Source organism: Notamacropus eugenii, chromosome 4, assembly GCF_028372415.1.
Source record: "Notamacropus eugenii isolate mMacEug1 chromosome 4, mMacEug1.pri_v2, whole genome shotgun sequence".
Classification (NCBI taxonomy): Eukaryota; Metazoa; Chordata; class Mammalia; order Diprotodontia; family Macropodidae; genus Notamacropus; species Notamacropus eugenii.
Window position 1 is genome coordinate 151,616,994 of NC_092875.1, and position 26,330 is coordinate 151,643,323.

At 38.0% G+C, this 26,330-nt stretch overlaps 1 protein-coding gene across 5 annotated transcripts in view; it reads left to right on the forward strand.

The window, feature by feature from the left end:
- The window catches only part of RGS22 (regulator of G protein signaling 22), a 175,768-nt gene that overhangs the window by 27,239 nt on the left and 122,199 nt on the right, over nt 1-26,330 (forward strand). For 4 of the 5 annotated variants that reach the window (XM_072606883.1, XM_072606885.1, XM_072606882.1 and 1 more), the window contains exons 4-6: nt 8,562-8,783; nt 19,138-19,223; nt 20,492-20,660. In XM_072606883.1, the coding sequence (XP_072462984.1) occupies nt 8,562-8,783; nt 19,138-19,223; nt 20,492-20,660 (477 nt within the window). The remainder of the gene's footprint in view (nt 1-8,561; nt 8,784-19,137; nt 19,224-20,491; nt 20,661-26,330) is intronic. The other variant, XM_072606886.1, reaches the window with a different exon arrangement.

Below are 26,330 nucleotides of genomic sequence, written 5' to 3' on the forward strand. Positions count from 1 at the left end.
ACTTTCTCTTCTTTCTCCTCTCTCCCTTTGCTCTTTCCCACCCCCAGTGCCTGGAATGAGCTTCCTTGTTATCCCACTGCTTCACAGAATCCCTCCCTTGTTTCAAAACATAGCTCAGCATCACCTTCTACATTACAACTTTATATACATGCTGTCTCCCTTTATTAAATGTAAGGTCCTCGTGGGCAGGGACTTAACATTTTTGTATTTTTATTCCAGCATCCAGTACAGTTCCTGGGATATAGTAGGTGATTAATTAATACTTATTGATTGTTAACTGAATTGATCCCCTAGTTTGTTCTTCCCTAAGTTAAAATTTCCCTGTGTAACTTAATTTTCATCCCTTTGATCATTTTTGTTGCTTTCCTATGAATCAGATCTCTCCATATCCTTTTTGGTTGTGACCAAGATTGTGCAGGATTCTCTAATAAAGATTTGACTAATTCAGACTATAATAGAAAGAGTGCTCTTCAGTTTTTGAATATTTTACCTATTTTAAATGTATGTATAGCCTGTCATTTTTTTGGCTTATTTTGTAGTAGCCCAAAGTAACAGAGGCATGACCCCATGCACTTGTGCCTTTGTAGAGGTCTTAAATCATTTAGTTGACAGTCTCATTCTAGAGTCATGAGACTGATAAGAATCTGAAAGGGTAGATTCTTTATAGAATTCTCTTTTGTCAGGAATTTATGTTATTTTAGAAGATAATATGTTCTATTTTTAAATTCAATTCAACAATCATTTATTAAGCACTTGCCATTTCCACTGCATTAGGATTCAGAGAGAAATTACACACATTTCTTTTATTATAAAGGACATTTATCTATAGCATACATTTGAATTTCATTTCAGCATAAAACAAAGTTTTCCCACAAATACTAAATTACGTATTAGTTTTTTGTAATAAGCATAACATTTCCTTGATTTTCCTTTTCAATGTGATGGACTTGTTTGTTTGTTTTACATTTCTGGACAGTTGCTTTCCTGATTATGTTATGCATTTATATATTTTAGAAATTACTTCCCTTAGTAACTAATTCTAGAGAAATGATGACATGACTTTGCACTTGACTTTGTTTTGAGTAAGGGAGAGCTGTGCAAAGTCACCAACCTCACTTCTTCTCCGAAATCATCTGAATCCAGTGACTGATATTCCTCAGGATGACTGGAGATGACCCAGGATACACTGGGAGACCTTGGCCTAAAGGGGTCCTTTAGGCTAAGGTCTATGCAGGTACTCATTTAGGGTGAGGTAATGCCCATTCTTTGAATAGGCCTGTTTAAAAGAAGTAGTCAAGGCATGGCACCTTTAGAACATAGTAGGTGCTATATAAATGCTTATTCCGTAACCTTTCCTCACCTCCCACTTCACATCCCCAGTTTGTGAAACCTATCAAGCTCTTTGTAGAATGATGTTTTCAAATAAATAAAATACACAGAATTACCAGAGAAATGCCTGGAGTTAGGAGTTAGGAGATGGAAAATCTTGTATGAGTAACAAGAAGTAAGCCAGTATCACTGGATTGTAGACTATATGGGGGGATGGAAGGTGTGAAAAACTGGAAAAGTGGGGAAGGGGCCAGTTTATGGAGGGCTTTGATGGCTAAACAGAGGATTTTGTATTTGACTTTGGATGTAACAGGAAGCCACTGGAATGACTGAATACATGGGGTGACATGGTCAGATTTGTGCTTTAGAAAGATTTCACAGGTGATTACAAAGGAAATTAATTATATTGAAATATAGCTATCAAAATATTTTAAAAATGAGTTCAGAGACTCCAGATAAAGAACCTCTTTCCTAGTTGTCACATCTGGTCATTTCTACCTTTGTAACATTTTTCATATATGCCCTCTTCTCTCTGTCACTGCTACCACCTTGGGGTAAGCCATCACCTCACACCTGGGCCATTAAAATAGCCTTTTGGTTGTTCACCTTGCTTCAAGTCTTTCTTCATTCTACTTCATTCTCTATTCACCTGTCAAACTACTGACTCTTTCCAATTCATCCTGTATATAACTTGGCAACGAAGGACAAACACAGCAACAATTCTAGTGTTTAGTATCTAACAGAAATCATTGTCAGGAATTCCTTCATTTTGTCTAACCTAAATCCCTTAGGCTTTAGTTGAGAAATTGTTTTCCTCTTTTTTGTCTGTATTCAAGCATCTCAGAGCAGCTGATGTTCTTCCCTTGTATAAGAGTTCTTCATAGTCAGTTCAGTTCAACAAGCATTTTTTAAGCCCCTGCTGTGAGTGAAGCACTTCTTTAGGGACTTGGGATTCAAAGATGAAGAAAAGGAAAAAATACCTTCCTTCATGGGACTTACATTGTGCTTGGATGAATACAATGGGTGTACAGATAAGGATATAAAAAATAATTTAAGGAGAAAGCACTAACAATGAACATACATATTTTTAAAATGGGTATTGAATACATACTTAGAGTGGTTTCCTACAAGAAGAATCTCTAGTTCCCTTTCATCTTGTCTATAATTCTTATATTCTAATTCTTCCAGTCTTTGTGACTTCCCTATAAAAACTTTCCAGATTTTTCACATCTCCATTTAATTGTGGAGATCAGAACTGGGGCAGTTGGTAAATGGAAGAGATAGCAGTAATGGCAATATCCAGCCAACAGGAGTAAATCTATTTCTAATCTTGTGCCATCGTTCTCCATAGTGTATTGCGAATGACATTGTATTGTAAACTGGTGTTGCCCTTGGCTTCCATGTCTCATTACTGGTCAAGAAGCTCAGGTATTTGCTGTCTCTGTTTTTTATCTCATTGTGGTAACGTTTCACATCAGTAAACTTTTCCAAGAAATAATGATAATCTAGAGCAGAGATATCAAACTCATCTATAAAATTCTGGAGAGTGGCCAGAACCAGATTAAAGTGTAAGAGGGAATCATTTAACAAATAAAACAAATAATAAATAAATGTATGAGTATATGACATAGATTATAATAATCTGGAGTTTTTCTAAGATAAGCCCTGCAGGCATTTGCTTCCCACCACTGATCTAGAGTAAATGTCTCCATTTTTCCAAAACAAAGTCATGTTTAAATGGGTGTGGATGATTGTACAAAAGCATAGATTTAAATCTGAAAGGGATTGTGTATTCCAGCACCCTCATTTCATAGATGAGGAAAATAATACCCAGCAAAAAATGGGTTGGTCCCAGAAGTAGCACAATTGTGGCAGGGCTGGCATTTGAACTCAAGCGATGACCCCGATCTGTTCTTTCCACTGGGTCATGCTTTGTTGCTATGATTAAGATACAATTGAACAAATAAAAATTAGGTCTAGATGGACATGTTATAAATGTATTCAGTGTTAGTTCATCTATATCCTTTTTAATATCCTTTTTAAAAGATTTGTTGTTGAATTTTTACCTTTGCTTCAATCATTCAACAATTTGACTGCACCTCTGGTAGTGATTCTGAAATGACATCAACATTAGTAACCAGTCATTTCTTGTCTGCTAAAATAGGGTCACTTTTACTCTTTGTTATGATGTTCGTTGATTGCAGTTTCTACCATTTTTTGACTCTCCTTTTGAGGAGTCTATAAACCATTGGCCTCTTTCATATTTTGATGCTGAATCATGTTTTCCAGCATACTTTTTGCTACCCACTTTTGTACCCTTGAAGTTATCAAATATTAACATATATGTTGACTTAGTTTGGAACATCTTTCAAGTTTTTCATAGTTTTTCATCTCTTCCTATTTTGTAACAGATGTTGGCAATAAGCTGTACTTAGCTTCATGCTGGTCTGTTTGTTCATAATGAATTATAAGCCCAGAAAAAGTGAAGTGACCAAGCATCCTATGAAATGATGTTTCTTGTTGCCCTTGGATGCATACTGAAGCCAGTGACTTCAGCTCCTTTAATCATCTCCCTAAGGAGAAACTCTGAGCTGTTCTTCCATTTAGCTACCATTTCTTTGTCTTCTAGTTTCATTCATAGCAAAAATGTCAATGTGATTGTAATTTGTTTTCTCTAGGACAGTAGTTTTTTTAACTTATCGATCAGTATCACGTAAAGATCTAGTGGCCAAGATAATGTTTGTAGACAGTCTGCAATGCAATTCTTAGAATTCTGTTTCCTTTTTCCTAATTCTAATATAGTCACTGCAGAAGCAACCACAGGTTGGTCTTCCTGCCTCAAGTCTCTCCTCTATCTACCACTCAGCTGACAAAGTGATCTTCTTGAAGTATTGGGCTGACTATGTGTTACCCCTCCCACCCCACCCCACCTCCAGTTCATTAAATCCATTGGCGCCTATTACATTATCATTATATTATATTTGATACAGGATAAGCCCTTCACAACCTGACCTCTTCCTACCTTTTCAGTCTTACACTTTACTACCCTCTGTGAACTCTGTGATAAGCAACATGAGCCATTTTGCTCTTTCTAGCACCCAACACACTATCCCATGCCTTTTTTCTTGCCTGTCCTCAATACTTACGATTTCTTCACTCCTTCCTTACACTCCCTGGCTTCCCTGGCTTCCTTCAAAACTCTCCTCAAATCCTACCTTCTCCAGGATGACTCTCCTAGTCCGCTCTACTGAATAAGCACATTATCTAGTGCACTCTAATATTACCTTATATTTATGCTTGATGTATTTTGTATGTAGTAGCTGTTTTGTGTTTTCTTTCCTATTAGAATGTGAATTACTTGAGACTGAGGACCAAGGTTTTACCTTTTTTTTTGTATTTCCACTCTTTAGCACAGTACATAGCAAGGGCTTAATAAATGCTTGATGATGATGACAGTAATGATGATAAGGATGATGGTACTGCACAGAACTGAAGGTCATTTCGAATTTTTATCTTTTTCATGGGTTACTGTGGCTGACCTTGTAGTGATGAAACTCTTTGTTTTGCTAGGATAGTCTTTGTATAATAGAATGTAATTTCCTTGAAAGCAGGGACTTGTTTTTTTGTTTTGTTTTGTTTTGTTTTTTATCCTGAGTGCCTACCGTATGTTTTTGGATGCTTTATACATAGTTGGTGCTTTTATAAATATTCATTAAATTGGGCTTAATGCATATAGCCTGTTGGTATAATAGTCAAAGCCTTTTTTCACTTTGATAAAATCTGTCAGTGTTTGTGTTCCATTGACATAGCCTTTCAAGAATTCAACTTCCCTTCCACACAGGAATAAGGCACAGAGGGTAGGACTTTTGTGGAGACAGTTCAATTCAACTAACATTTTTAAAGTAAGTGCTGCACATGAGGAACTGCTGATGCCAGGAGTACAAAGATGATAAGGGACAAAGCTGCCCTCAAGGAGCTTATTATGGTCTAATGGGAGGATCTAACACATACTTACATTTAAAACCTATAGTTATTAACCAAAATAGAGTGTGGTAGGGCTAAGGACAACCAAGTACTCTGAGAATTTTGAGGGAAGAGGGAGGAGAGATAATTTTCATTCCTTGGAAAACATAGTCAAAGGTAGAGATGACATTTGAATTGGGCCTTGGAGAGGAGAACTTCAGCAAATGGAAACTGGGGATGGTGAGAGTCTATTCTAAACATGATGTTGGTATAAAAAAGACATCAAGATGTGATAAAAAAGGGCAGGATGAGAAAAGAATGTGGAACAGAGCCCTGCACCCCATTTTCCAGTTTGTCTGAAATATAGAATACTTGTGGAGGAAAGCAATATGAGATCAGGCTGAACTGGTAGGTTTGGAGTCAGATTATAAAAGGTCATGGTTCAAATTTCATGTGGTAGGCATGAGAAGCCGCTGAATGTTTTGAATAGAGGAATGCTGCTAAACAACAGTAGTAAGTTAAGTCACCCTTTAAAGTTTTAAATTGTTTTTTAATTAATAAGCATATTTTTTCTTCCTCCTGACTTTCCTCCCTCCCTTCAAACACCCCCCCCCCCCCCCACACACACACAACTGTGTAACAAATGTGTGTAGTTGATCAAGCCAAAGCAAATTCCTGCATTGGCCATGTCCAAAACATGTATGTCTCATTCTTTGTCTTGAGTCTGTCACCCATCAGGAGCTGGGTAATATGCTTCATCTTTGTTCCTCTGGAGTTGTGGTTTATCATTTACCCTTCAAGTGTGCATTAAATGACACCCTTATGGTATGGAAATATAAGTGCCTTTTTAAACTGAGTATTTTGCCAAGTCATCAGAAAAACACTATTTTTCAGAGGTATTAAACTCAAGTAGAAATGGGAGGCACTAAACACACTTGGGAGTATCATGGGTCAAGTATTTGACACCTTTGCTTTACTTGACTGTGGAACTTTTTTTGGAAGACTTTAAGTTAGGAGAATTTCCTGAGACAATCCTTTCCACTTTGGGACAGCTCAGATTGTTAGAAAGTTTTTCCTAAATGTTGAGTCAGAATCTGCCTCTCTTCAATTTCCATCCATTGCTCTTAGTGCCACCCTCTGGAGCCAAGCAAAACAAAGCTCATATCTCCTTCCACATGATGGGCTTTCAAGTCCTTTAATGTCTCTAACAGAGGCTTCCTAAGTCTTCTTTGGTCTCCTCAGCTGATTTTCATATGGTTTGATCTCAAGGCACTTCACCATCTCTCCTAACTAAACTCTCCATTTTATCAATATCCTTCCAAAAATAGGTGCCAGGCATTGAGCACGGCAGTCCACATGATCTGACTGGATCAGTGTGGATAGCAGTGGTATAATAAGCTGTTAGTTCTAGATATTATGATTCTTAAGGTAGCCTTTGATCCCCTTGGGCTGCCAGATGACAACCAGTGACTCACATTAAGCTCGTATTTCATGAAAATCCCAGATTTATTCAAGATGAACAGCTGTTTAGTCATATCTCCCCTACACAGCCAGCAAGGGTCTGAAGCTGAGTTTGAACTCAGATCTTCCAGACTCAAGCCCCAGAACTCTTATCAAACATGCCGGCTAGCTGCTTTTTTTTTTTTTTTTAATTTATTTATTTTTTTATTTTTTAATGTTTAACAATCACTGCCATACAATTGTGATTTTATCCCCCCCCACCCCCCACTTCCCCCTTCCCTCCCCACGACTGCATACAATTCTGTATAGATTCTACATATACTTTCCTATTGAGTATATTTTCACTATAGTCATGCTATGTAGTCAGACTAAGATAAATGGAAGAAATCGTATAACAAATCAGAACATGATACACAAACACATACACGTACACAAACATGATCTGTTACATTATGTGAGTGACTTCCATATTTCTCTCTCTGAGTGTGGAAGGCATTTTGCCTTGAGAACCACCATTGGGATTTTTTTTTTTTTTTGTAAGAAGTTCTTGTGTTATTACAAAAATCTAAGTCTACCAGAAAAAACTCTCACACACTGTGGTCGTTGCTGTGCATAAAGTTCTCCTGGTTCTGCTCCTTTCACTCAGCATCAGGTCATATAAGTCCTTCCAGGCCTCTCTGAAGTCTTCTTGTTCATCATTTCTTATGGCACAATAGTACTCCATTACATTCATATACCATAATTTATTCAGCCATTCCCCAATTGATGGACATCCCCTTGACTTCCAGTTTTTGGCAACTACATAGAGTGCTGCTATAAATATTTTTGTACATGTGGGACCCTTTCCCATTTTTATGATCTCTTGGGGATATAGTCCTAGTAGCGATATTGCTGGGTCAAAGGGTATGCACATTTTTGTAGCCCTTTGGGCATAGTTCCAAATTGCTCTCCAGAATGGTTGGATGCGCTCGCACTAGCTGCTTTTTAATAATTATTTTTATATCTTTATTATAAAATCACTTAGTTTATTTTAAGGCTATTTTTTATTTATATTAATTATGTTTGTGAAACTATTATTTATTATTTGTTGAATTTGTTGAACTTGACCTTCAGCCCTGAAGCTTTTTCATCTGTATCTGGCTTTCATATTGAACACAGAATCCATGTAATTTAAGTTCACATGTAAGGAAGTCATCAGATGACAAGGTAGACTTAGAAGATGAAATTGTCGCAATAAAAGCTGTGATTCTAAATAAATCAGATCCTGCTTTATAGCAAGTTTTTGTACTAGTAAACCTAGAAATCCTATGGTATTTTAGAAGAACTATCTTTTGGTCACATCTTATATGAAGAAGATGATGAGCTTGGTTCTTTCCTCTCAGGCAAGAGGAGAGTGATAGGGGTAGAAAGTGTAACAGAATTCTTTCCTCTCTCATCCTTTCTCAGCAATTCATCCTTCCAACAAGAATATACCATTAGAACCAAATTTTGCAAGTTTATGAAATACCCATAGCTTAGGTGAGGCGACCAGATGAGAGAATCACTGGTATTCCCTAATTTTATTCAATGGCCTAACTTTATTTATGAGGCTATAATGGTGGCCTAGTCTCAGACCAATAACTTTTTAAGCTTTTCACATGTCTTCTAAATAGGAATTTGAATTGCTGGGAATTTTTTTTAATCTTTTAAGTTCCTTTCATATATATATGAAAGTATATATATATATATAAAGTGTATATATGTAAGTAATGAGTTTTCTCACCTTTTTATTTTTCAAAAATATAATGCTTAAAACATTTCTTTTTCAGACTTTTTCAGAGGCAATTAGATTTAATGTGGATTATGGAGTTTTTGAAGTAGTTAATGATGCCCCTAACTTTCTAGAAAAGCAACTGAAACGAATTCTACATGAACAAAAACCTCGAAATCCTATCTATGATGTTGTAAGGAAAGAAAAGTATGGTATGACACCTGATAAATTAAATGTCCCTGCTAAAGAAGATACTATAAGGATTGACTATAATATTATGGTAAGAAATTAAACTTGAATTAAAATTGCTTAAAATAAAGTATTAGTTGGAATTAAGTTCTGGATCTTGAGGGGTCTCTTTCCATTAAAGAAGCAGTGCACTTGATTAAATTGTGCTATGGTGATGCTTAAGTAAGTGATTTCTTAGTTGTTTATAAGTATCTGAGATCCAAATAAATTTTGAAATTGCCCTTTTGCTCTGCAAAACCTTTATTTACTTTGCACAAACAAAGCCAATGCAGCCAAAATTAAGGGAAGCTGAAAACTGGGAAAAAATTTTTACAACCAGTGTCTCTGATCAAGACTTCATTTCCAAAATACATAGAGAACTGAGTCAAATCTATAAGAATCCAAGCCATTCTCCAATTGAGAAATGGTCAAAGGATATGAACAGGCAGTTTTCTATAGTCATATGAAAAAATGCTCTAAATCACTATTGATTAGAGAAGTGCAAATCAAAACAACTCTGAAGTATCATATCCCACTTATCAGATTAGCTAACATGAAAAACAGGAAAAATTGATAAATGCTGGAGAAGATGGGGGAAAATTGGAACACTAATGCATTATTGGTGGAGTCATGAACTGATCCAGCCATTCTGGAGAACAATTTGGAATTACGCTCAAAGGGCTATAAAGATGTGCATACCCTTTGACTCAGCAATACCATTTATAGGTCTATATCCCAAAGAGATCATACAAGTGGAAAAAGGACCCACATGTACAAAAATATTTATAGCAGCTCTTTTTGTGGTGGCAAAGAATTGGAAAATTAGGGGATGCCCATCCATTGGGAAATGACTGAACAAATTATGTTATATGAGTGTAATGGAATACCATTGTGCTATAGTAAATGATGAGCAGGTGAACTTCAGAAAAACCTGGAAAGACTTAGATGGACTGATGCTGAGTGAAATAAGCAGCACCAGGAGAACATTATACACAGTAACACTACATTGTGCAATGCCTGCCTTTAATAGGCTTAGCTCTTCTCAGCAACACGGGGATCTAAGACAATTCCAAAAGACTCATGAAGAGAATGATACCTATCCACATCCAAAGAACTTTGGGGTCTGAACGCGGAATACTATCTGCTCTCCTTTTGTTGCTGCTGCTGCTGCTGTTTTGTTGTGTTTCTTCTTTCTTGTGGTTCCTTCCATTAGTACTAATTCTTCTTTACATTAAGACTAATGTGAAAATGTTTAATATGAATGCCTAAGTAGAGCCTCTAGCAGATGGCACACCATATTGGGGAAGGGGAGAGGAGAGGGAAGGAGAGAAAATTTGAAACTCAAAATCTTATGGAAGTGAATGTTGAAAACTAAAAATAAATTTTTTTTTAAAAAGTGTCATTTACTTTGGATGTGTAAAAATGTCCCATTAACATTGATTAGCACAGTATTTATATCACCTGATTTATAGAATAGCCATTCACTGGTAAAGGTCTCCATAGAGTCCATTTGTGTAAAGTGAATTCCCTTTGCCCCATTAACTTTTATTATAAAGACAGGGTTGTATTGTCAAAAGAAAAAAAAACCTGGACAAAGCTGAAAACTTTTGATGATTCTGGACACTGTAGTACATCAAACTTGTTATGCTTACTGGGAGTTGTAGCTCATTTAATAAGCATTCTAGGCACTATACAAAGCCCTAGAGATGGGTAGATATAAAAGAGACATCTTCAGCCTTGAGGAGCTTATTGTAACAGGGAATAATAGCACTTATGAAGGAATGATGGCCAGGTAAGGGAATTTTGGTATGAGGAGTTAGGGTAGATCAGTGTATAAGACAGTTGATATGCCCTTTCCAAAACTGATGGTGCTATTGATCTGAGTCATGTAATAGGAGCCCAAAGTGGAAGAGAGCTGTGACTGAGAGTTTGTAGGCTTGTGGTGGTAGCAGGCAGGTGACAAGATAGCCTATGTGGATGATCACAGGTATCCCTTCCACATCTCAACTTTCCCCATTGTGGTTTCACTATATCACAGGTCAGCATAAGAAATGAAATGGGAATTTTGAGGGAGTTTTGCAGAAGCTGCACATGATACATGAAGGACCAACAAACCACACAGAAAAGTTTAGAACTCAGAAATGCATGAAATATACATATATAGTAATTTTATACTATCAACCCCAATTTTATAATAAGGTACTTGTAAATACTCCATTAAAGAAAAAGAAAAAATTCAGACTTCTCTGGTACAAAGGGTGGGTCAAAAATTTCGGGAGAATTTTCTATCACCCCCCATTTCCCCACTCCTAGATGTGGAAGGGATAATTGTAGATGGCTGGATTGGATGTGAAGGAGAAGCAAGTTTAGGGCCTGAAGCCAACTTAGTTAAGTAGATAAAGTAGGCTCAGTGAACTATTTTGCATTCTAATTCAGTCACCAATGAACAGAACTGGACCCTAGGGCTGAAACTCTAAAGATGAATGGATTACCTTCTTCTGAGACTTGGGGATCCAGATTCATGTATGGAAGGCACTGGTCCAGGGAGGGAGAAGTAGTAGAGCATTGGGAGTCTCCAGATGGCTGGAGAACATGGGAGGATGGCTAGATGAATTTTCTTTCTAGGCATGGGGGGGTTGGCAGCCTATTTGATGGCACAAAGGTGGAGGGGGGTGTTAAATTTTATATATAGAAAAAAGGACAATTTGACTGGACCAGGGGTGTGGGGAACCTGTGGCCTCAAGGCCACATATGGCCTTCTAGGTACTTAAATGTGGCCCTTGAACTGAATCCAAACTTCACGGAACAAATCCCCTTAAGAAAAGGATTTGTTTTGTAAAACTTGGACTCAGTCAAAAGGTCACACCCAAGGACTACATGTGGCCTTGAGGCTGAAGGTTCCTCACCCCTGGACCAAACCATATAGTGCATGAGGCAGAATAATAGTTGACCTAAAAAGACAGTTTGGAACCAGATTGTAAAGGGCTTTAAACCAAGATTTGTATTTTATCTTAGGTTTAATAGAGAAACCTTAGCCTTTTTGAGCAGGAAAGTGATGTGATCTGACCTGTTCTTTAGGACTATTAATTTGGAAGCAGTTCAGAAAATAAATTGGAGAATGGAGAGACTGTATAGTGTGATCAATGAAAGGGTATTGTAATGATCTAAGTGAGAGGAAGTGATAAGGGCCTGCTTTGGGGTAGAAGCCATTCAGTGGAGAGAGGAGGATAGATGGGGAGACCTTATAGAAATAGAATGGGCAACCCTTGGCAGCTGATAGGTTTTGCAGAGATAAGTGACAATGAAGCATCAAAAATGACTCCTAGGTTTTGAACTGGTGGGATGGTGGTGCTCTTGACAGAAACAGAGGAGTTAGAAGGATAGTTTTCAAGGGAAAGACAATGGCGATTCTATCTTGGACACATTGCATTTTGACATGTCCCTAGGACAACCAGGTAGAGATAGACAGCAGGTAGTTGGGGATACAGGCCTGGAAACAAGGAGAGAGAGGAGGGCTAGATGCCAATTCAACTCTACACTATCCTCCTTTTCTGAGTCTTTTGCTTTCCTGTCACATTGCTGACTGTGCACAGCTAAGCCTCAGCCTTGGATGGCTACAGCCATCCACTACCTTCCCTCTTACTCATGTGCTGCTGAGTAAAGCTGGGGAAAATTTAAAAATCTTCCTGAATCACAGCTGGACCTTCACTGTGACAAGGCAGTCCTTTTACACCTTCCTAACTTATTCATTATCCCACTTTTAACCAGAGCATCTTTTCCAAACTCTCTTCAAACCTCCTGTGGCTATGATCCCCCTCTTACTTATCTTCAACCTCTCCTTATCATTTACTGTCTGCTTCCTTACTGCCTACAAAATGCTCACATCTCCTTTCTTTAAAAAAAAAATAACACCTCACTTCATTCAAGCATCCATGGCATTTATTCAGGCACCAGAAAGCCAAATCCATCACAGTAACCAAGAAGTCAATACACATTAACACTGCAGGGGACAACACCATTTCCAAGCCTTTCCCTCCACTCCCTACCCCCACCCCCAGGACCTTCCCAGAAGCAAACACTTACAATACCAGCTGTCTGTCTGCCTGCTTGTGCTTTCTCTCCTCCACTCTAACTGCCCTCACCAACTTCCTTCCAGCTCTGCTCCACCCTTCCTATTCCACCCATTCAGCAAGCTCCCCACCACATGTGACTTAGGCTTCCATGTGATTTAAGCAGGTCACATGGGCCTATTAATGGGTGGAAAAGATCTTCAAATTAAGCAAAAATACATCAGCATTTTCTTATGGAACAATAGTATTTCATCATATTAATATACCACAACTTGTTCAGCCATTCCCCAATTGATGGGCATCCCTTCCATTTCTAATTCTTTGCTATAAATATTTTTGTACATGTGGGTCCTTTTCCCATTTTGATGATCTCTTTCGGATACAGACCATAGCAGTGGTATTGCTGAATCAAAGTGTATGCATTGTTTGTAGCCCTTTGGGCAGAGTTCCAAACTGCTCTTCTGGCTAACATCCTTGAGAAGGCTGGGATTAATGCCTCCACTTCCTCTCTTCTTGACTCTCTGCTCTCAGGCTTCTGAACTCATAATTCCACTGAAACTGCTTTCTCTGAAGTTACCATTGATCTCTTAATTGCCAAATCTAATGGCCAAAGATGGTGGAATAGTAGGAAAGCTGTGCAGCTGTGCTACTGCCTACAAATTCTCCAAACTGATTTAGAAAATGTGCTAGATGGAATGCTGATAAGGAAATCCAGAAAAGAAATTTACAGTGAGTCATTTGTCCAGTCCAGTTCAGCAGAGGGAGACAGACAGGGAAGTCTGTGGATACTGACTGGGGTCAGGGTCAGGCCAGAAGCACAGAAGTATTGGTTGGAGCACTCCAACAGCCACAGAGACCCTTGTATACCAGGTCAAAAGGAGGTATCTCAGCTGTAGTGGGAAACTTTAATTGGGATAGGTGCAAAGTAGCAGCTTTGTCACCACTGCCCAGTTCAGTGTCACAGATGCAGGATGTCCTGAGAAGGGGACTTGTTCAGGGGAGTGGCCTTTCCTCCTACGGAGAAAGGAGGAAGCCAGCAGCAGCAGTGTGGCTCAGACCCCAGGTGCAAAGCAGAGCTTGGCTTTTAGCATTTAACACAGCCTGCAGAGGTATAACCAAGATGGGAATCCCAAATCAAAGGATTGTCTACAATTGTGCCACTCTGAACCAATTAGAGTTTTCTATCTAGCTGACAAATGTTGAGTCCAGTAGCAGTGTACTGTTACTTAGACCCAAACCCAGGTCTGGAACTACAAAACTCAGACCAGTGGAGCAGTAATCAGACTTTGCCCTGGATCAGACCACTTTGGGAACACTGAAAGCTTTCAGGTTCCCAGCCAGCCTGTTCCAGAAATACTAGAGTAACACAATGCTCAGTACCCTAGGAAGAAAACACCTGAACAAGCCCAGACCTTCCCTCTACAAATAGAGGGAAGAGCCCAGCCCTAAAATCAAGTGTGAAGTTAGGCTGAAAGAACGAGAAAACAGAGAGACTCACCATAACAGGGTCTTATGGTGACAAGGACAACACAAACACAGAAGAGAACGCCTCTTAAAACATCTACACGCCTTGCCTCAGAAACATAGCTTGGGTATAAATTCAACTAGATTTCCTGAAAGAGACGAAGCAAGTTAAAAGTTTAAAAAAAGAGTTGTGTTTTCATAAGTGGACTGAGAGTGCTAGAGAAAAAAAATTGGAAGAGAAATGAGAGCTATGGAAAAAACAATAAGATAGAGAATTAACAAGTTGGCCCAAATGGTACAAAAATTTGTTTAAATAATAAATTTCCTGAAAATTAGAATGGACTAGTAGAAGCCAATGACTCCATGAGGCAACAAGAAACATTAAAACAAAATCAGAAGGCTGAAAAAATAGAATAAAATGTGAAGTACAGCATAACAAAAACAATTGATCTGAACATCATGAAGCCCCCCCAAAGCCTTGACATCACATTTCAAAAAATTTTAAAAATAATATCTTAACGTCTTAACTTTGCCCAGTTCTCTTAGAGCTAGAGGGAAAAATGAAAATAGAACCCATGATTCACCTCCTGAAAGGTCAATAGCAATAACAATAATACTGGAAGCAGTTAGAAAGAAAAAAGTCAAGTACTGAAGAGCCACAGAATCACATGTGATTTAGTGGTCATTGCTATAAAGGATTAGAGACTTGACTATGATATTCCAGAAGGCAAAAAACAAAAAAGGCTTTATGGGGGAAAAATGGATCTTTAATGAAATAGAAGTCTTCCAGGCATTCTTGATGAAAAGATCAGAGCTTCAAAAAAGCAATGAAATTTAAAAAATGAAGAGAAAATAAAAAAGTAGACATGCATGAGCAATGATAAAGAAGTATACAAGGATAGACTTCTTACATTCAAATATGGCAAGATGGTATCATCTCCTCTGGTCATCATTATCAGGATTCACAGAGGAAGTCTAATTAGACAGTGATTCTGTCTAGATGTCTAGACGATCTTAAGAAAAGAATTGAAAGAGAGGGAAAGAGAAATACTCTAAGGAAAGAGGAAGGAAAGGAAGATTAAGGAGAATTATCTCATAATTAGATCTACAGTAGACATCTATAGTGTCTATATCTATATATCTATATCTACATCTATAGAGTGAGGGGAGGAACAGTTCACACTTGAACCTCACTCTCATCTGAATTGGTCAGAAGGAGAAAGAACAGACACACAGAGTTGGGCACAGAAGTAGAGAAATAGGAAGGAAAGGGGAGGAGGGGTAGAGGGAGAGAATAAGGGAGAGTAGACTAAGGGAAGGGGCAGCTAGGTGGTACAGTGGGAGTACCACGCCTGAAGAAAGGAAGACTCATCTTTCTAAAGTCAAATCTGGCCCCAGAAACTTATTAGCTGTGTGATCCTGGACAAGTCACTTAACCCTCTTTTCCTCAGTTTCCTCATCTGTAAAATGAGCTGGAGAAGGAAATGGCAAACTACTCCAGTATCTTTGCCAAGAAAACCCCAAATAGAGTCACAAAGAGTCAGACACAACTGAAAGGACTCAACAATGAGATTAAAGGAGGGACTAATTCCTCCCTTAACCTATTCCCCCTTCCCCTTTACCAAAATAAGCTCTAAGAATGTATAAAAATATTTGTAACTCTTTTTGAAGTGACAAAGGATGAGGATCAGAGGGGGTGCCCATAAATTGGGGAATGGATGAACAAGTTGTGGTATATACATGTGACTGAGTACTATTATGCTGAACTCTTATAAATGTAATGACCAACTAGGATTCCAGAGGATTGATGATAAAACCATGCTGCCTTCCTCCTGAGAGATCGATGTAAGATAAAACATGATCAATGTGGGAAGTTCTTTTAATTGACTATACATGCTTGTAATGGGTTTTGTTTTTCTTATGTTCTTGGTTGTTGGGGTGAGGTTAGGTTGGGAGGATGAGGAGGATCTTGACTGACTAAAGCAACTAAAACATATTTTTTCAAAAAATCTAATGGTCTTTTCTCAGTTCTCAGCCTTCTTGTAACCTTTGACAGCTGTTGATTGCTCTCTTATTTCTGAAACACCCTTCTTTGGTTTTTTTGTGACATTGCCCTCTCCTTGTTCTCCTCCTACCTACCTCGTAATTCCCTCTCTGTCTTCTGTTTTGAATCTTTAGGTTCCTTCTGCGTTGTTTGGTGTCCCCCAGACCTCTGTCCTGGGCCCTCTTCTCCCTCTATACTGTTTCAATTATTATCCACATGCAAATGTTTCTTAGATTTAGTTGTACATCTTAACCTCTCTCCCAACCTCCAGTCTCACCCTGCTGCCTGTTGGATTTTTCAAACTCAGTGTTACAAATATTTTAAACTCAGCATGTCCAAAACTTGAACTCATTATCTTCCCCCCTCTCCATCCCTCTGTCTCTTCCTAATTTCCCTATTACTGTGGAGGGTACCCCTATCCTCTCAGTCACCCGTGCTCACAATGTAGAGATCATCCCCAACTCCTCACTTCCTCTTACCTCTCATATCTAGTCAGATGTGAAATCCTTCTATTTTTGCCTTCTCAACACATCCTGTCTAAACGCCTTTCTGTCCTCAGACATTGCCACCAGCCTACGGCAGGCCCTCATCACCTCACACGCTGGGACAATGGCAGTAGTCTGCTAGTGGGTCTTCCTACACTGTCTCAATTCAATGAAGTTCATCTTGTCAAACTGATCTTCCTAAAGCACAGTTCTAAAGTGCAACATTTTCTTAAGTGATGATGTATATCCATGTGTAGGAGCAGGACATAACAGGGTCAGGAGGAGAACCAGAGGAGAAAAATGTCACTAAAACCAAGGGAAAAGAAACTATCCAATGGGATGGTCAGCAGTATTCAAATAAATGCAGAGGTTAGGAAGATAGCAACTAGATCCTTCCCTGTTGCCTGCAGTCCTGCCCTTTCTGTGCTTAAAAAAATTGTCACAATAAAAAATAATTCTACTTTCCTCCCACCTTTCATAGCCAAACTCCCAGAAAATTTTCCTTAAGAGTAAGGACCATCTCAATTGTGTTTTTATTCTCTTTGTGTCATACACAGTGCGTGGCACATGGTAGATGCTTAACAAATGCTTATTGATGAATTGAAAAATCCAGTGGATTTAGCAGTTAAGAAATCATTAGTAACCATGTAGAGAGCAGTTTTAATCAACTAATTGTGTTGGAAGCCAGATTGCAACAGGTTGAGAAGAAATTGGTATGTGAGGCAATGAAGACAAAAGAATACGTAGCCTTTTCTAGGAATTTGTCAGGGAAAGGAAGGAGAGAAGAAATAATTACTCTAGGGTATAGGGTCAAGTGAAAAGTTTGAGGTTTTTTTCTTAAAGAATGGGAGAAATATAAGAATGTCTGAGGAGGCAGTGGGAGGGAATGAGTCAGTGGATAAAGAGAACAAAGGTTAGAAAGAGAAGAAGGGATGATTAAACAGGTTACTATTGGAAAGAATGTGCTCAAAGGCATGAGTGGAAGAGTTAGCCTTTATAAAAAATAGGAACCATCTCTTCCCCTGAGACTGAAGCAAGGAGAAGGTCTGATGGTACTATTGAGGGTATGCTTACTCCTTTCTCCTGGCCCAGGTTATTGAGGGACTTGAGAGAAGATGCTTCTAGTTCCAGAGAGACTGGGGGTGGCCAGGGATTCCCTTCTTGAGGTAGACAGGTTTCCTATTAATATAAAAACATGGAAGGGCATGTAAAAGGAACAGGGCTAAAAAGAAGGGCAGACTGTTAACATTAGAATGGCATTCTCAGGATGGAGAGGGCAGAGAAGTATGGGGTTACTGAGTTGAATAAGAAATAAGTAGTAAGAAGGAAAAAAGAAGTTTTTGCCTAGGCAGCTTACAATTCTTGAGTTACAGGGATTCAGAGAGGAAAAAATAACAGTGCCTGTTTGCTAGCCATATCATGGTAGACTGACCAAAGTCTGAGCAAGGATGGCTATTGGGTTTTCTCCCCTTGGTGGGGCTGGGTATGGAAGGATCCTCTAGGACCCATGCCTCTTAAGTGGTGTGGATCTAGTCTTGGTGACCAGATCTTAAGAGCTAACTTTCATATAATGCTTCCTATGTGCCAGGCACTCTGCTGAGTGCTTTACAATTTTTATCCCATTTGATCCTTACAACAACCCTGTAAGGTAGGTGCTATTATTATTATCTCAATTATTATCGCCATTTTACTGGTGAGGGAACTGAGGCAAACAGAGGTTCAGTGACTTCCCTGGGGTCACACAACTTGTAAATGTCTGAGACTGGATTTGAACTTGGGTCTTCTTGAGTACTTTATGCACTGTGTCATGTATATTGCCCCACTAGGGTTGATAAATGATTATTTTGCTGATAAATGATTATTTTGGCAGCTGTGTGGATTGTGTGATGGATTGGAGGTAGGGTGCAGGATACAGGAAGCACTCTTATTCTACCTAGAAGGTCTTAAGAAGAAATGCACATTTTACCCAGTAGAATTTAATCTTGAGTTCAAACTATTTTATTTTTATCTTTACATGCCTAGCACCTAGCACAGTGCCTACTTCTAGTAGGTTTGGTGCTTAATAGATATTTATTGCATTGAATTGAATGAAGTTAAGAGGTGGAAGTGTAAGGGTGAGGGGTTCAGCTAATATAAGCCTACTAATGTAGGCCTAATACCAATCTCCTACCAAGACTTCCAATTATAGGAAGGGGCTCAAAATGGAAGACTCAATTCACGTCTGCTCCTGCCCAAATAGTAATGGTTAGCCAGTTGATATAGTTAACTAGTGACTGTTTGTTGGGGCCATAGTGGATAAAAAAAAAATTACTTTAATTCTCTCTGTTTCTATCTCTCTAATAGTCTCTCAACCGTGAACAAGGCATTCAGTGGATTAAGAAAGAGAGACTTCCAGCATTTCTAGAAAGTGATTGTTACTTTGAATACAGGTATTATTATTTTCATGGATAAATGCTTAAAATATGCTTAAAATTTTCTTTTTGAAAACATAACCTTTGCTCTACTTTTTCAAGATACTTGTGTCTAGTTTTTAGCCCTGCATGAACTTGATTTTTGAAAAAAAATTTATAACTATTTTTCAGTATGATTGGTTTCCTTTGTAATGCTATACATTTTATTTTATGAATTTAAAAATATTCTAATAAAAGATTCATAGGTTAAAATTCTTCTTTAACTTATGCAAATTTTAGTGATTCTACAGGTAAAATTTATTAGCTGTTTTCTCATCAGGACATCAACATTTTACTTTGACTTATTGTTCTTAAGAGCCTTTGCTCTATCCAAAAAGATCTTAGGGAATTCCAGATCTAAAGAATATGATCTTATTATATTTCTGTGCGCGATATTCTATAAAACTAGCAGAAACAAACTGGAATTTCATATAATCACAGAGTTGGAATGGTTTATCAGATTAATTATTATGTGTATGGATTAAGGTGGGAGAAAAAAGATGCCAGATCGTACTAAAATATCACATACTTTTTTTCCTTGGCCTTAAAAAAATGCATCAGGATTTTTTTTATCTCAATATGTTTCAGAATATTTTGTGTTACTTAATATTTACCCAAGCTCTGAATAAGCTTTTTTCTCCTAATAAATAAAATACATGAAATACCTATTAAAACCACAGAAGATGAGACTACTGGGGTGAAGCTATTTTGGAATTTTGCTTTTTCTCAATTCTAATATGTCACAAAGAATGAGATTCTTTATGTTGGAAATTTTACATTTTTCATAGAGAATCAAAAACTAAAGATCACTGGAAACATTGGGGAAATGTTTGTAATTTTGGCACTAATTAAGCAAATTTCTGTAATTTTGAAATTTGCATATATAAACGGGATATATGAGATGATTCAGTTTTGGTGGAACATGTGGCCATTTCTGAACATTTAACTATATGTGTGTGTTGTGTGTGTTTGTAAAATCTTATTAGATAATAGCAATAAACAAAGAAAATTAAGAATTCTTGTCTTAGTGGGTACTGAAAAAACGTATCAGAACCAGCAATGAATGCTGGCTGCCAGCTTTGGCCTTGGAAATCTCTACATATACTTCTTTTAGTTCTAGTTATGTCAGAGAGGAGCATTCTGTAGAAGGGATAATTGGAGTTAAATATATAAAATTGAGTTCTTGAATTTCTCCTAAGATAGGATTTGTGTCTCATTTTTAATAGCTCTTTATTTCTCAAATGCAGGTTAGCTAAACTGATATCACAAGTGAGATGGAGCAGATCAGGAATGAATATGCAAATAGATTCTCTTTATAGGCCCTGGGTTACTAAAAAGCCAGCAACTCCACGGCCTTCTTTAGTTGAAGATGAAAATGAGTTAATTATGAAAAAATACTACATTTCTCTTGGACAGGTAAAAAAATACATGCTTTTCATTTATTGAGACATCTTTTTACATACATATAGCTTTTATTTTATGTTATTTGACCGGGAGAAGTACATGTAAAAGTTCTAAAAGTAATCCTTCTATAATACATAATAATATATACATAATATGTAATAATACATTCTTAATACTTTGGGGTTTGTTCTGAGATATGACTTTTCTGCTTTTTATGTGAAGGATGGCCAGTTGTTTTATTCCCATTGCACATATAAAAGAGGCATGGGGTCTTCTTCGGGCAGGTGGTAATATGGCACAGTAGATATAGTGCTATATCTGTAGTCACAAAAACATGGTTTAAAAAGTCTTGCTTCAGACATTTATTAGCTGTGTGATCTTGAGGATGTCAACTTCTCTGAGCCACAGTTTTCTTTATCTGTAAAATGGGGATAAGAGCAACAGCCTCACAGTATTATTGTGAGAATCAAGTGAAAAAATGTACATCAAGCAATTTAAAAACTTTACCAGAGCTCTATAAATGTTAGCTGTTATGTGTCCAGCAATAGACTCTGGTGGTTATTGTACAAGGATCAGCCTCTCAGAGCTGAAAGGTTCTAGGTAGCTAACCACTAGGTGATTTTGTGGCTACAGAAAATCATGAAGCTCATGGAAATATTTATAAAATGATTTACTAAGCTATGAAAGCATTGATATCTGTATCAGTGGATCACCCACACAGATGAATTCACAGATCTTTGATATATACATAAATTCTTGTTTTCTAAAATACTGTCTCCCATCTCTAATAGCCATGATTTCCTTTTTTCTGTTTCTTTTATTCTTATTATTAATTGGTTTTCACTTTTCTACAATCACTTTCATAAGATTTAGATTTTCTCCCCCTCCTTCCTGCCTCCCTCCCTGAGACCGCATGCAATTTTATATGGGTTCTACACATACATTCTCATTAAATACATTTTTACATTAGTCATGTTGCACAGAAGAATTAAAATGAATGGGAGAAACCATGAGAAAAACCCAAACAAAACAAAACATCACACGAGAAAATATTCTGCTTCATTCTGAGTTCCAGTTACATAGTTCTTTCTCTGGATGTAGATGGTATTTTGCCTGAAGAGTCCTTTGGGAACATTTTAGGTCCTTGCATTGCTGTGAAGGACTAAGTCTACCAGAAAAATTCCTTGTGCACTGTGGTTGTTACTGTGAACAGTGTTCTTCTGGTTCTGCTCCTTTCACTCAGCATCAGTTCATATAAGTCCTTCTAGGCCTCTCTGAAGTCTTCCTGTTCATCATTTCTTATAGCACAATAGTATTCCATTACATTCATATACCACAACCTGTTCAGCCATTCCCCAATTGATGGGCATTGCCTCGATTTACAGTTTTTGGCCATCACAAAGAGAGCTGCTATAAATATCTTTGTTATTCTATAACCATGAGCCAAATATACTTATTGTATGACATTTATTATAACTAATAGCCATGATTTTTAAGATGCAGGTTAAGTAAACTGCTGTCACAAATCAGATTAAATAAATAACACACATGTATGTATACATATATACACACATATATACATCTATACATGTATAATCTTTGTTATTAAAAGTGTATTAGACTTACCAGGAAGTAACAAAGACGCGATGAGTTGTAAACGAAAATATATGTCATGTGGTAGAAGGAATACTGGGGATTTCATATCTGCTTTTAAGTTTCTATTCCACCACTATTCTGTGATACTGGGCAAGTCATTTACTTGCTTTGACCTTCAGCTTCCTCATTTTTGAAATAAAAGCATTGGACCAGACAATATTTATTATTCACTTTGTCTCTAAATTCTGGAGCTGATAATTGCTTCCATTTTAATACGTGTCTAATGAATTACAGTATACAAAACTTGCTTCCAAACAACTCTAGGTTAAGTAGTAAAGTATTATAATCCCTATTTTTTTGAGGAAACTGAGTCTGAGAATTGCAGAATTTCAACAGTGGCATAGACTCCAGAATCCATCTTTTACAGCCTATGTCCAAACAGGAGATCCCTTGTAGAGCATCTCTGACAAATGGTCAACCAGTTTTTGTCTGGAGATTTCCAAAGACTTCTCAGATACTGAGTTCCTAGCCTATATCAAATGTTTAATAAATGCTTGTTGTAGAGTTGCTGAGACCTGAGAATTCTCTTCATTTGATATCTTCAGCAGAGCTGCTCCCACTCATTGCTGTGCCTATGACTGGCAAAATCTCACCATGTACTACTCCTAATTCCTATAATATTAACTCATCAGCTACCTAAAAGTCAACTACAACCTCCCCGCCCTTGCCCCATTTCCTGTACTTTCATTTTTGTCCTCCTCAATTCTGCCACTTTTGCTCTGCTCACTTCTAGTTTGCCCTCAGGAATTCCTATTCTATGTCTAACAAACTTCCTTTCATTTTGGACCTATTCTTCTTGAGTTCATTCCATTTTTCTGTCACTCCAAAATATTTGGCATCTCAGAGGAGGGTACCTTACTATTGTGCCACCATCTCCTGCCCTGGTTTCCTGCCTGGACTTACCTCCTGCCACTGAGGTAAGGGAAGAGGGTACTATTCTACCAAGTTTCCAGCCTGGTCTTCTGCCTTGGGAGACAGAGACTCACCTTCTGCTCCTCATGCCTTTTGCTCCAAGTTCTTGCTTCCTCACTTGAACTGCCTAAGGCTCTGAAAGGACTATACTCTGAGATCATAAAACTGTTGACACTGAAAATCTTTCTAAAAATTTTCCTTTATTGAATAACAAACTTCCCTCTAGCCTCTTCCTCATCCAAGTGATTCTGAATCCTTACAGATTATCCTTCAAACTCCATTCCACATCCCCCATTGCCCAATTCCTTATTCTCATTCCCCTCAATTTATCTCCCCCAATGAGCTACTTCCACTGTGCCCTCTGGAATGCCTGTTCCATAGGCAACAGATTTGTTTGCTTTTACCTTATATCTTTTCTCTCTCCTTAACTTCCTCCTGATAACAGAACATGACACTCTTTCCAACAGTGTTTTCACTTTCCCTCATACTGAACTCATTGGTTGAGGTGAGAAGTTGGAATACTCTTTGCTACCCATTGCTACTTCTAGGTTTTTCCCCTACTACAGTCAATCAGTAATCTCTCCTCCTTTGAGGTTCATAAAATCTACATCTACCATGAAATAAAAATCCTAGTAGCTGTTTTCTACAGAACTCTTAAGATATGTCCCTTCCTTTCTTAATGAATTCAGTTCCTGGCTCACAATCTTTCCTTCCCAACTCCTATCCTCATACCAGGGAACTTTAACATACATATCAACTTTCCCTCAAACATTTGAACCTCCCAGTTCCCATGACTTGCTCCTCTACCCCATCTTAGTCATACACAGAGATGGTCATATCCTTGATCTTGCTATTGTCTCCCTTGATGTTTCTTTTTCACTTGGAGGCTGTGTTTTTTTTTTTTTTATTTAAACACTTCATTGGTATTGTTTTTAGGCCAAATGAAACTTTGAAGGAGCAGTAAAGAGATTTAAATCCATTAATGCTCCCTGCTCCCCTTCCAGGAAGCACATTAATATTATTCTTTCCATCTCATGTGCCTGAACCTGTAGGACAGAGTGGTACTGCTAACTTCCCTTGCTTTTTCTTGAACAAGACACTTCATCTCTTGGTTCCAGCTTGGAATGCCCTCCTTTCTCATCTCTGTCTCCTGGCTTCCCTTGGTTCTTTCAAGTCCCAGCTACAATCCCATCTTTTATAGAAATCCTTTTCCATTACCCCTTAATAAATGTTTATTGATTTTTATTTTTTTATTGACTGACTAAGATGACACTGCCTCCATGGTATTCTGTCTGTCACTGGATGCACTTCCTTTAATACCATGCCCTCTCACACTGGTTTGGGGAAGGAAGTTTCAGGGAGAGTCAAAATATTCCTGTCTTTCACTTGAAATTATAGTCTATCCCTTTGTTGCCTTCTGTATCATCAAAGGCCCCAAAATACACAGGAGGGACTGCTGTATAAGTCTTTAGATCTGCTTTTCTAAAAGGAAAGGCAACTTTTGAGCAGTCAGCAATCTACATTAATCAAGCACATATATCATTTATTTAGTTCAGGAGAAAAAGTAAGCACCTGAGCTTCAGAGAAAATGCAAACAGAGAAATAAAGATCAATAGACAAGGCTTCTAACTGTCTGACCATAAGCAATACATACATCACAGATCAATAGACAGATGCAACTGTCTGACCATTATATACATATATAGTTACTAGAGAGAGATGCACCAACATCTGAGTTTTCAAAGCTTGGGGCTCCTTAACAGCTACCCAGAGTCTCCTCTGGCCAAACAAACGCTTCCAAAGAGTAAGCCCCAAAGTAAAACCTCACGTCAGGGTATTTATACACTTTTTAGAGCCAGAGGGCATGACCCTCTGACCCAGTGCCTCAACAGAAATTAGCAAAAGGTATTGAGGCATGTTAACAGGTGGGGAAGAGCTTTAACTCTTCTCCCCACCCACCATTTAATTTACATTAACATTACAGCTTCACTCAGCAACCTCCCTTTTTTGAAGTTTACTCTGTTAATAATAGTTAATAAATATAATACCTACTATTTCTATAATAGCTGCTATGTGCCAAACATGATGCTAAGCACTATACAAGTACTATCTCAGCTAATTCTCACAACAGCCCTGAGAACTGAGGCAAACGAAGGTTAAATAACTTGCCCAGATTCACACTGCTGCTCAGTATCTGAGGCTGGATTTGAACTCAGGTCTTCCCAACTCCATACCCAATACTGTACTACCTAGCTTGCTTACAAATTAATTACTCAATGAATATCATGGTGAATTCTGTTTACTGGTACCCAGGTCATTTTAAAAGAAAGGTTCACAATCTTTCTTCCTTAACTACTGCTTAGAGTTTTTTACATATGTGTTGATCCCCCAAATACATTAATGCCCTAGTTCTTTAGCAGTCTTCTCAAATCCCATGACCTATACCTTAGTCACTTATGGGGAAGGGTGAACCTTTGATCCTATCACCTGCAAGTATTCTACTTCCTTCACCAAAGCCTTACTAATCCCTTGACCTGTTCAAAGCAAATCATTCCATTTCATCCTTGCCTTAACCCCTCCTAAACATGTTCTTCATCTTCCCCATGACTTCATATCCCTCTACTACTCAGTACTATGTCACGTCATCATCCTTGCTCTGACTTCACTTTACACATTTCCCCATCTTGATTCTATAGCTAACCAATTCAGCTCCTTCTTGTTCCCTTGTCTTGTCCCTAGTCATACCTCACCAAATCCTAGCCCTGTATCATTGCCACAGTCTTCTTTTTCTATTCCTACTCACCTGGTAAATAAATTGAGATGCAGAAAGTCAGACAACTGAGCTGACTGGATCCACTACAAATTCATGTTATGTAAGCTCAAATAAGCCCCTGCTGCAGCAAGGCAATACATTTCATCTTCCCTAATTCATTCCTCCCACTCTCAGTTCAGGCCCTTACCTCATGTTTTACTGAGAAAATGAATACCATTCACTTAATTCTCTAGTGGTAAAAATGTGACATGGATTCTGGAAAGCAATTAAGAGCTAGAAACAAAAAGTCACTACCTTGTGTGTATTCTTTTGACTCAGCAACAGTACTGCTGGTATAACAG